The sequence below is a fragment of the Simochromis diagramma genome, unplaced genomic scaffold (genome assembly GCF_900408965.1).
Source record: "Simochromis diagramma unplaced genomic scaffold, fSimDia1.1 OVJJ01000235.1, whole genome shotgun sequence".
Lineage (NCBI taxonomy): Eukaryota > Metazoa > Chordata > Actinopteri > Cichliformes > Cichlidae > Simochromis > Simochromis diagramma.
The window spans coordinates 344,300-356,312 of NW_024386861.1; the positions used below are offsets into that span (position 1 = coordinate 344,300).

The following is a 12,013-nucleotide window of genomic DNA, read 5'->3' on the forward strand; positions in this document are numbered from 1 at the left end:
CTGTCCCAGGTTACCCCATGTCTGCTCAGATTTCACCGTGTAGCATGTGACTTTGTTACCTTATAAATTAACTTTTTAATATATTGATACTATAATCAGAATCAACATTTTATTGCACAACAAATATATATGCTTTCCCATTTAGTGCACATTAAGCAATCTTAAACTTTTATTCTATTAAAATATATATATATAAAAAAAAAAAAAAAAATATATATATATATATATATATCTCCTCATTTCCATTTAGTTTGTCGAGAGCATCGTAGTGTAAAACGCCCCAGCTTTTATGCTGTTATAATGTGCCAAACTAATTGTTAAATATTCTTATGAATTAATAACTACACAGCTATTATTCATTCCAAGAGAAACAAGCTTTCCTTTTTAAATTCGCTGTTAATTATTAATACACGAAAGCCTTTCCTCATGCTATTCTCATTAAGGCTCAATCCATCTAAAATCCTCACATCCTCACATCTTTCCAACATTTTCCACTCGACGAGCCCAGATTTACCCAAATATAGTGTGGTTCAGCGTTTGAACAAACATAATAATTGCTGTGAAATTGTAGCTTTATATATGAAATACTTTTCTAGATTATTTATTTTGAAAAATTGTCCATCCAACTCCTTTACCTTTCTTTTTTTGACTTAAAATCTGAGCCAATGTTTGAAAACGACACTGACGTCAGACACTATTAAAGATAAAAGCCTGGAATTGTCACTGGTGTTTGTGGGATCTGTAACGTGGGACAGATACGTTGAAAAATAGCTGAGTATGAAATATTTTTAAACATTCAAGCTGTCCTGTAAAGTCACACCTATTAAAACATACCAATAAAAATTAAAATAAAAAAACTAGTGATAATTTTTGAATGGTATATCGTTGCAATTCACAAGCATGCAAAATGAAGCATATAGAATATTTTTAAGAAAATATTTTATCACAAAAGTGAATAAAGTTATATTTTCACTCAACTTTCATGCTGGATTGAGCAAATATGACAACCCTTACCAGAAAAACAAAAATATCAGTATATAGTTGAATCCAAATAGAACAGAATTCTGGAAATGGTAACCATTTTAATAAATAATATTGTTAAATGTTTGCATATTCATATTCAGTTTTGAGAGCTACTCTACCTACTGTTGTTGGACTTACACTGCCCTGGAGGAATCCAATATTTCACGTAAAGTTTTTAAACAATAGTAAAAGCTATTAAAAGTCAACAAGTGCAAATAAAAAAATATTGTACATAAAAGTAAATATGCCAAAATCGATCTATCAGCAGTGATTAGATCGATCTGAACTTTGCAGTATTAAAGTTTTAGGCAAACCAGAGATGGAGCAGAAACCGCGTGATGATTTGAGACGACTGACGAGCTTTTATTCCTGTGACCCCGTACGTCATTTTGCTTCTAAGCTATATACAGAAATGCAATCAGATGAATGCCAGATTTCTTATTTATCAGCGTTTCTGATCTTTCAAACTTTGACGTTTAAATCATGTTCTAGACTAATGCTAAATGTTTGACCACAGCTGATAGTGACTGCTTGGCCTTTGCCCAAATGCAGCCTGCACACTTGTGACACTGGGTTTTGTAATTCGATTTACTACTCGGAGAGAAGTCATCTGAGACTTTATGCCTCTCGTGGTGCTCTTTCTTGCCGTCACGTGGTGACCAGCTAATTTTTCAGCTCAAGAAAGAGCATGACTCCACTGTCTGCTCTGCAGATACCCTGAAACCAATACTACTGATTATTTTGGATTGATTTGCACTATCACAGACTGAGTAATCATTTCAGTTATGTGATCAAAGAACATCATCAGCTAGAACGTGACCAGACACCAATGATTGTATTGATTAGGTCCAGAATCCTGGTCACTGAGGTCAAAACCTCACGAGGTAGCAACAAGTTACCCCAATGCTGTCAATGATGACAGACCAATAACACGACTGGAGCCGCTCGTATTTTTCAGAAATATATTTTATAGATGATGTCAGAGATGAAATGTCCAAAGCGTAGGTCCCAAAGAAAGATAACATTTTTCATCAATAGAGACAAACAACAAACAAAAAATAACTTTTTTAATCCATTTACATGTAAACCAAGAATTGCTCTTGAGCCACAGTGGTTATATATATGTATAGAACTGGCCGAGGTGGGTGTGACAATCAAACGACGATGCCCTTTTTCCCCCCAAACCTTTTTCTCAACTGATTTCTCCAGTGCCCGTTTAGAAATCTTTGAAAGAGGAACATTCTTTGGGAGCGTCTTTAAGGTCTGAATGTAGCAGAGGTTTGGCAGAGCACGTTTCTCTCAAACACAGTTCATACAAGTCGTAAGTGCTTGAAATCACTTATCCAATAAGAATGATAGTAAATGTTTCTCAGTGGAGTCATTTGGACAAAGTCCTTTGAATTGTTTGCCCACCAGAGAGGAAGAAAAAAAAAAACATCCCTCCTGGTGCTCTTGGGAGCTGCCAAGGGAGGTTTTTTTTTTTGTTTTATGGTTTTTTTTAAATATATAAGTCCTCCAGTGTTCTTCTTCTATTGTGCAAATACACTTTTTGTTACACAGACAAGCAGGCATGCTGACTCACAAACCATGCAAAGAGTTAAAGTTTGGCGCGAGCAGACAGCAAAAAAAAGAAAGAGTAGTAAAAATTCTACAACTTAAGCAAGTAACAAGTGGAATGTTTGGTTAGACATGAAAAATATCAACTTAACCGCAAATCTTACAAGTTTAGAAAATTATATCAACTCAAATTTAGACATTTCTTTCCTCTGGCCTGTCCTACTGCTCATCCACGTCTATTATTCTGCTGTAAGTGGACCAGTTTTGGTTGTAGACAGCCTCGACCTTCTCTGGCTAGAGTTGGCCAGATAAGGGATTTTTAAGACTGATACCAATATTTTTTATTTATTTATTTTTTTTTAAATGTATATATTTTGAGATATCGGCTGATATTTTTTTCCTTTTAAAAAACCAAAAGAAATTTCCCTAAAATTTGTTAAGTGTACTTATTTACTTGTCTAAGCTCTGCCCGACTGTGCTGGGATTAGAAAACTCAGCCTTTTCTGGCCATAGCCTGACTGATAAAGGATTTTTAAGACTGATACCAACATTTGGTGATCTGAAAATCCGATATTGTGATATACCAATATACGTTTTTCTTTTGGACAAACAAAAAAATTTACCCTAATTTTTTTTGGGGGGGGTGTACTTACTTATTTATGCTCTGCCCAACTATGCTCAAACCAGCTGGTTGTCTTTGTGGCGCTGCATAGTGGCCTCTGGTGGACACACTATGTAATGTCAACACATTAACTTGGTGAAGGGTGTTTCTCTTTATTTTTTAAAATTCTCATTTATTGGCTGTTATAAATGCCATTACCAATAGTATGGCAAATAATTATGGTTGAAATTTTGATAAATCAATTGGGGTTCAAAAAAAATGGGACTCGCCTCGTGATGCTCAAAGACATAAAAGATATTTTAAAAACTCAGCAACGTGTCCTCCAAAAATCAAACGTCTTCATGGATAATTTATGTATAATTTATTTCTACTGACTAGATCCGCTAGCCAAAAGAAGTATGCAGATAGTATTAAAGCTCATATTAGGCTCGTTTAGTGTCAGGACAGCCACTGAACATGAAATCAGCTAAAAAGAAGTTGTTGATTTTTGATTGTGAACTCCTGTCAATCCTGTCATATTTGCAACAGTAAGGTGTTAACACCCGTGGAACGTGAGCCCCTGTTTATTAGTTTTAATCATTTCCTAAACTGTAACATCCAAAACCTCAAAAAGTTGCCATTTTATACAGAAATGGGTCAGAACAGAAACTCAGATCTCCCGAGTCTCCTACTGACAAAAATAGCGAGGGCAAAAATACATCCGCATTACGGCATCTAAGCCTAATCACAGTTAGATGGTGGATGTATTTCAGTAGAAAGAAAATAGCTTCTACATGTAGCTCCTCACAGCAAGATTTGTGGATATTTTTGTATAAGTGGGTCATCTTTTTTCCTCTTTTTGAGCAGCACAAGGAAACTTCTCTTTAGTCCCATTATATTCAAAAGCCACAGGAATGTCTACAGCTGATATCATCAACAATGGGCAACTCGCACCAGAGCAATCCGACTGGATAAATCACTACAGGCCAGAGGAAAAACGCTCATTTGATTTGGGGGATGAAAAGTCCCTTTAAAAATAAACATGACAGTCGTCTTTAATCAGGTGTTTAACAAAGCAGTTGACAGATGGGGGCTCATTCGAATGTATTCGATCTACTCTTCGTGTCAGGTCAGTTCAAAGCAGGAAAAGGAAGAAGGAAACACCGACGTCACGGACATGATAGTGCCACACATGCTTAGAGAAGGACTTTGAAATGATTGGCTGATGTTTTCCATCCCAAGCTGCTTGAAAAACAAAAAGAAAGAAATCCTTTCGTTGACATAGGTGTCCCCTTCTTTTCTTTTCCCGCCACAGAAAACTCAGCTAGCTACATAAGGTGGCCTCTAAACGTCGTTTTGTTTGTTTTTTGGGTGTTATCACAGTTGAAAGGTAAGCGCATGTCGCACATGCACCAGAGGAAATGTTAGGCAACAAAGTGATCAAATGTCTTGACTCTGTAGGTGTTTAAAAAGTCAACCGCGGTGCCGCGTAGCGACCACTGGAAAACAGTGCAGTCGATGACGAGTTAAATATGCTGCTTTTTCAAAGTTCATGGAGTAACATCTTACACCATACTGCTTTTCTTTTTTTTGCTCACAATATCATAGCTGTCATTAGTTTAGAGTACATTTATAAATTTTTCCATATACAAATCTCCTATAAACAGTACATGTTATAAATACATCATTGATGAAAATGCAGAAAGGCTTCAGGGAGCCGTAGAAAGAAAGAAAGAAAGAGTTGCTCCTTAGTTCTGATAAATACAAGAAAGAAAGAACAACAGTACTAAGGACGTGAATGGCAGCCCTATAACTATTCAGAAAACGGATAAAAACACAGAACAAAATCTATGGATGAAAAAGTTAGAAAAATAATTTTATACAGTAAAAAGTAAAAAAAAAAAAAAAGGAGTGGACACGCTTACCAAACACACTTCTGACGTTGCAGAATTGACAAGTTGATGCGAAAATCATACATGTAAAATACAAACAAAGACAATACTCGATTACTGCCTCTCAAAATATATTCAATTCAATATACATGGCTGATGTTTAGCTCACAATAGTAACCAAGGTAGTTGCCAACCGGCAAAGCATGGGCTCGGCACACACCTGATCTGTGAAGGAGTAAATCAGTAAACATTGAACTGGGTATTGGGCGCCTTGTCTTAAAGGGCCAATACGTGAAATGTTTGTCGGCTTGCCATCTAAGTGGAGTTAAGTGCTGCTGTAAATCCAAACTCATGCTTTGGCTTTCTCTTGCTTGGCTTTCTCTTTTGGATAACATTCAAAATATCTTGCAGGTAAAAAGAAACAAAGAAAAAAAACATGTCTGGCCTCTCTGCTCAAATGCATGCGTTTTACAAAGCGACGACTTCGATTAAAGGGAAGCTACATTAAAGGCTAAACCTTTTCTAATTCCTTCTTTGAAGGTCTCCATGTTTGCACCTTTAATTTTTTTCCTCTACTGAAGCTGGCAACTACCTTTACAAAGCGCTTTCATTTCTTTCTTTCTTTTCTTCCTTTTTTACAGAAAAATAGATCCATCCAAAAAAAAAAAAAGTAAAGTAACTCTTCAAGAGAGGCCGTGAGAGACATAAATGCTGTCTTCGTCACGTTCCAAGTAAACATGCTGAAAGATTGTTTGCTATATTTTTCATCATCCCCCCCCCCACAAGAAAGGACTTGAAACTCTCCTCCGTCTCCCGCACCCTCGGCCGATTCCTCGGCGAGAAAAATCTTAAGGCAATCTTTTCCTGAACAATCGTGAAATCCAGCGGACCCTCACCAAGGCACTCCTCTAACTCGTCAACCTTCGACAACAGGCTGGTCCGGCGAGGCGACGGAGTCTCACCGTTAAAATCTTTGTAAAAGCCTACTCAAACTTCGGCCCAACCAAAGTCCACAGTGAACACATTTAGTAAAATTATCTTCTCGGTTGCCATGATGCCCCCCCCTCCCCCCATTTCTTTAGGGAGGGAAAATAGTCAAGAAAAAAAGAAAACAAATCCCCGCGCTTGCCTCTTGACAGCTGGGGACGTCTGCTGTCCCCGTGTCCGTACTGGATGTGGTCAGAGGGCAGCCGCGTAAAGCACCGTATTTTCTGCACAGAAGTGTCATCGCACCTTTCGGTGACGAGATCTGATCTCGCCCCTGCCTTCTCCCGATCGCTCCGCTCCAAATACGCTCGCCCGCTGCCGTGATCACTTGATCAGCCGCCGAGGGCTAACATGGGGGTGCGAAGACTGACAGATAAAACGTCTCTGAGCGAGCGCTTGCCGGTATGTTTAAATAAGTTTTTTCCAGTTCAGTCCTCCTCCGTCTTCTGATTGGCTCCCTACTCTTGAGGCTGAGCCCACCCCCTCTCCCTCGTTTTTTTTGGCCGAGGGGCCGCCAATCAAGGTGACTGACGTGGTGAGTGGGGTTATTGGGGACTAAATGAAGGGATCAGTCGAGACTCTTTGCTGCTCAAAGAGGCGTTCTCCGGAGAGGTCAATGGTAACGCGGTGACACCCTCACGTTTTCGTCCACTACAGCGGCTCCTCCTCTTCCATGGGCTCCTCCTCAGACCTGCTGAGGAGATATAACACAGAAATATTAATACTAGACCTCAAGCTGTCATTAACAAAATGCCTCCTCAACTTTACCAGCACCACCGAGGACTGAAAGAATGGGAATCCAGTGTGGAAAGATAAAACTGCAATTCTTCTAGCGGCCACTTGGGGTTTGCTCCAAAAGTGAGTCAATCCCCATCCACTCTCATGTTAAAATAACTCTACAGCTCTAAAGCAGAAAAAACATGTTGGCAGCTGACAACGAAAACAGTTTTGGTCTCGATAGCTTATTTGCTATTTCATGACACCTACACACAGGGTCTTTTTTACTGATATAGAGGCATTTAAAGGTTTTTAAGACTAAAGGCCATGACACACCAAGCACATTGCAAACTGTCCCCCAACTCCCTCAAAAAACCCACGAAATTCCAAATGTCTGGATGCAAATTTGTTGTGTAACGTATGTACACACACTGACATTCGTCCTCATAGATTGCACTGTGAAAAAGACTTGACTCAACATCAAGCAACGATGAGCAGGTCCTGATGTTTTACAGTTAAAGTTGTGTCACGATCGCTTTCACGTATATTTCATGATGTCAGTGAAGCAGTTTGAACTCAGAGCCAGTGGACCCAAAACAATGTCCAACTGTGCGTCTGATAGTTAATATTGATTGATATTAAATAGTATTAGTATTCCTACAACTATTATTAAAATAGTATTATTTTACTATATGCTTGTATATTCAGTACGAGTGCGTTTTGAGCTGAGTATGCGTTTGGTGTGTACGGCTACATTAAAAATAGGTCATAAACTTTACACATCTGGTGTGTAAAGGCCTTTAAAGTTTGCATGATTGATCGCGTCTCTGACTGACCTGAAGTGGTCGATGTGGCGGCTGTTCGCTGCATGGTATGTCAGCTAATTTAACTTTGTAAACTGGACCTCTGGACTGTGTTTGTGCCTTTTGGATCACATTTAATGCTATTTTCTGACAAATAGCACACATTGCTTCTTGTAATTGCACTAACAGGACGTTACTCAGCACTTGTTAGCAGGTAGATCTACACCCATGCATCTAAATCTCTCCTTCAAGCCATTCAAACAAAGGGTAGCATCAGGAAAAAGTTCCTCTCTGCTTTCACCTTATATTCTTTTTTTCTTCTTTTATGCAGATGATTTCAGACATTTTAGCATCCTGAAGTCAGTTATTTAAATATTAAATGACATTAATTTAAGACCTTAGCAAGAGTGAAAGGGCAGATTTACAAGATGCTAGTGAGGGCTGCTGTGGTCTGGAGATGATGCCCCTGACAAAAACACAGGAAGCTGAGTTGATGCTTAGATGTTCAGAGCAGAGAAGATTCATGGATGTAGTAAAGGAGCACATGTTGGTTGGTGTGACGGAGGAGGATGTGGGGGACAGGGTGAGGTGGATCCACTACGGTACAAGAAGTAGAAAATGTTCTTGTTGGCTCTTTGTTTAGGTTGCTTTACAAATGACCTTTGACCCTATCTAAAGACAAACAAAGTCGCTATGATTTCATCTATGTTATCTCTTTAAAGGCTTTAAAGTTGTAAATATAGTCCAGGGAGTATATTTACAAAATATACGTGCAGTTGATCAGTATATGCAGAAGTTGTTCAGTAAACGAATGAATCTTTGAGTTATTTGGAGGTTTTATTGGAGGTTTCCATCAGGATTAAATATATTTAATAACACGTTACTCCGACTGCAGACTTGATGTCAACGACAGAAAGTAGTGAGTTTACTGTTGCCGGGTTTAAAGGTTATATAAAGTGTATAACTACTCTTAAGTCAAGACTATTGCTCTTAACACTGTGTTTACTTGTGGTTTTGGATCCTTACCTTTGCTCCATGGCATTAGAGTTGGCCACAGAGAGAGAGGCCATGGCGCTGACGGCCTCAGCCTCCTCCGAGTCTCCTCGTTTGGCTTCCAGCAAAGAAAGCCCCAGCCGCGGCGAGTAGCGCTGCACCGAGCGCCAGTACTTACCTGAGAAGACGGAGCAGATAAAAGACAGGAGGGAGAAAAAACAAGAAACACAGAGGAAGTGAATAAAAGTAAAGCATCAAGAGGGCTGACCTTAAATATATGAAGCTCACACACAACAAATGAACCAGAGAGAATCTTAACAAGTAAAAATAGATATTTTCTAATAAAAATGTTGCAGACTTTATTTTGTCACAGAGAAATGACATGTTGAGTATTACTCAGCTTGCCTTTCAAGTACTACTTCCATGAAGGCTAAACCCTTTGGATTGTTTATGAAGCTACAGATACAGATTAGGTTTCTAATAAAAACTCTGTCCCTGTGAGTATCGGTGTTATGAGTCGGTGCTCCTGCAACGGTCAACTCACTGTGAGTCTCCAAGACTTTCTCCAGAGAGCGAACAGCGTTGGGGTTTGGCCTCTGCTCGAGGACAGCCTTGGGCAGTGGGTCCAGCTGCATGGGACAAAAACACAGAGAAAACACAAACATGAGCGTGCAACAGCTTCAACAGGATGACCTGCCAGCCTTTTTTAATGAATCTCAGCTGCTCCAGGACAGCGACGTCTATCGACTGCCCCGGAGTTTAAGTGTGGATCAACAAATAAATACAATAATAATATAAAGACTATTTTATAAATAAATAATATAAATACAACAAATATAAATATCTAAAAAAAAATCTAATAAATAACAATAATTATTTAAGAAAACAAGCAGAAAGAAATGAACCAGTAAAATATTGCTGCCCGGCCTCAGAATCCTTGATGACCCTGTGGTGACATTTGAAAGTTCTGTCAGTGTTTCCCAACCTTTCGGAGCCGTTCCACATATTCCACATATTCCACATATTCCACATGAGAAAAATCCCACCAAACAAATTTCACAAAAAGCATATTGATCATTTTTCTCTGGGCACCAGGCTCTGTTAGCTTTTTTGCTTTCTTTTGAACACTGCTCTACGACTCCCCCCTCGGGGCACTACGACTACTTTGTCGTTTCAAATATTTATCGGTTGCTATCACGTACTGCGCTGCCTCACTCACAGCATGACTATTGTGTCATTTCTTCTTCGTCTTCTGTTTCACTGGCACTCAGCAACCTATTTAATTAGAGCAGGTAGTTGTACTGCCCTCTAGTGGAAGAGACTGTAATTGTTCTGCCCGTTACTCACGCCGGTCATTACTGATCAGGTGGAAGCAGATAATCTTCCACGGCACACCTGATCATTTCTCGCAGTACAGTGGTTGGGAAACGCTGTTCCAGGTGACTTTCTTCTTGAGTCATCGCACTCATCCCTCCTTGAGCCTGGTTATTTTCAAGGTTTCTTCCTGTTAAAAGGATGTTTTTCATCCCCACTGTCACCAAAGCGCTTACTCATATTACTATAGGCTCTTTACCTTACAGCAAAACGTGCCTTGAGGCAATCTGCTGTTGGGATTTGATGCTATATAAATAAAATTAACCTGAATTGTTGTGTGTCCACGCTGCATGCCCGGTTTTGTGACGACTTTAGTCTTTACGGCTGGAGAGTAAAATGGAGTCGACTCACACTATTAAAACTGGCTATTTTAGCTCCACCCCTTTAAGCCAAACTTCTTCTTATTGGCTAAAACTTGCATACGTTTTGAGAACATACAGAGCCGAGATATACAATGTGTTTACTTAATCACTAACTTCTCCATTTCTTCTCATGTCCACTTCCAATCAGTTATGTGTAAGATGAGCAGGAACAAAGGAGCATGGTCCGAGTCCTGCTTCGACCGGTCTTTGTTTCTAACGTCGACCCTTTGAGACGTCCTTTTATTAGGATTCCAGCCTTGCGTGCTTTCAGAGTGACCTCCTTACCTCCTGGCCGAGCAGGGTGGCCACGCAGGCCTCTGAGGCATCACAGATGGCGGTGAGGTCGTGACCTCCCTCTAGAGCCAGGACCACACGGCCTCCGGCGAGGGTCATCAGCTGCCTTGTCAGATAACCGAAACCTGAAGAGAGTTTACAGGAAGGAGGTGAATGCACTTAAATGTATCTGAATGCCTTCCACAGCTGCTGAAGTTCGTTAACATTTTAGCGCTCTGTTAGACTCGGCTTCAAAGCTCGGTCAGCAGCGTGCGCGCGTGTGGAGCGGCTGGAGCGCGAGATAAGAAACACTACCGATAATCTCCCACTCACATTTGGATGTCAGAGTGTAGCCGCCCAGCGGGGGAGGGTGGCCCTCGACGGCGTCGAAGCCAGAAGAGACCAACACGATGTCTGGAGCAAACTCGTTGGCTATCGGCATCACCACTGACCTGCGAGTGGAAGGGCGGGGTTCAAAGATTAAACAGTGCATCAGCCAACATCTCAACATCATCTGCACAAAGGCGACGCACAAAGGAGAAGCAAGCTTCAATCGTTATTGATTTCATGACAAACAGTTGCTTCATTAAAGTTCGGCAAATAATTAAAGCTGATTATTAAATGAGCGTCACACAGCTCCGGCTTCTCAGTTACTTTTATTTGTTTCATGAGATAAAAAGCTGAATATATCCGTTTCATCCAGTTTCATCTATTAAGAAAGTATCATGTGATTAGTTATGGCCGTCCAAACAGAAACATCCACCTGAAGAAACATTTGGTATCATGACAAAGGAACAGGAGCTCTCAGAGAGCTGGAAGAAAACTTTGTGATGCTTTTATTACAACACGCTGACGTCCGACCATTTCACCTTTCATTGTGTATTTTCTTATCTTTGCCCACATGCTTAGAGCAGAGCCTGAAACAGTAGGAAGTTTGTCACAGAGCTCTCTCCACGCTCTTTCATATGATGAATATTAATTGAGATGGTTTCTTGAACAGTTTTTTAAGGTCAATTTTGAACTTGCTAACAATGACGATCAAAGTCAAATACTCAAGGCCCCGCATATTGTTGTGAAGTCTGAAGGCCAACAAACAAATGGAAGCCATTATATACGCCCTCCCTTTAAGGGAAAACTTTATTTGGGAGCAGGGCTTTAAAGGCAGGGCGCTTAACTCCGAGTCAAAAGTTAAACCGACCCCTCACATGTGCTGAAGGTTTATCTGGTACCTGAAGGCAGCCAGGTATTCTGCATCTCCCATGGGCGGGTCGAGACCTCCGGTGAAGGCAACGTTAACGTTGAACCCGACTCCAGGGCCACTGCCCACCTGTGGAGAGGAGCACAAACTTCAAGTGAGTGTACGACACAAATAAAAAGGAAAATGTCCTTTTTTAAAGCTTTTTAGCTTCTTTTGGGTAATTACAGGATGCT

At 40.2% G+C, this 12,013-nt stretch overlaps 1 protein-coding gene across 1 annotated transcript in view; it reads right to left on the reverse strand.

Annotated features, from left to right (window-relative positions):
- Positions 1 to 2,076: 2,076 nt before the first annotated feature.
- Positions 2,077 to 12,013, reverse strand: part of LOC120733237 (histone deacetylase 4-like) — an 83,551-nt gene continuing 73,614 nt past the window's right edge. The window contains 6 exon segments of the mRNA XM_040031301.1: positions 2,077 to 6,754; positions 8,607 to 8,751; positions 9,118 to 9,202; positions 10,595 to 10,728; positions 10,916 to 11,034; positions 11,812 to 11,909. Of these exon segments, the coding sequence (XP_039887235.1) occupies positions 6,712 to 6,754; positions 8,607 to 8,751; positions 9,118 to 9,202; positions 10,595 to 10,728; positions 10,916 to 11,034; positions 11,812 to 11,909 (624 nt within the window). The 3' untranslated portion in view covers positions 2,077 to 6,711.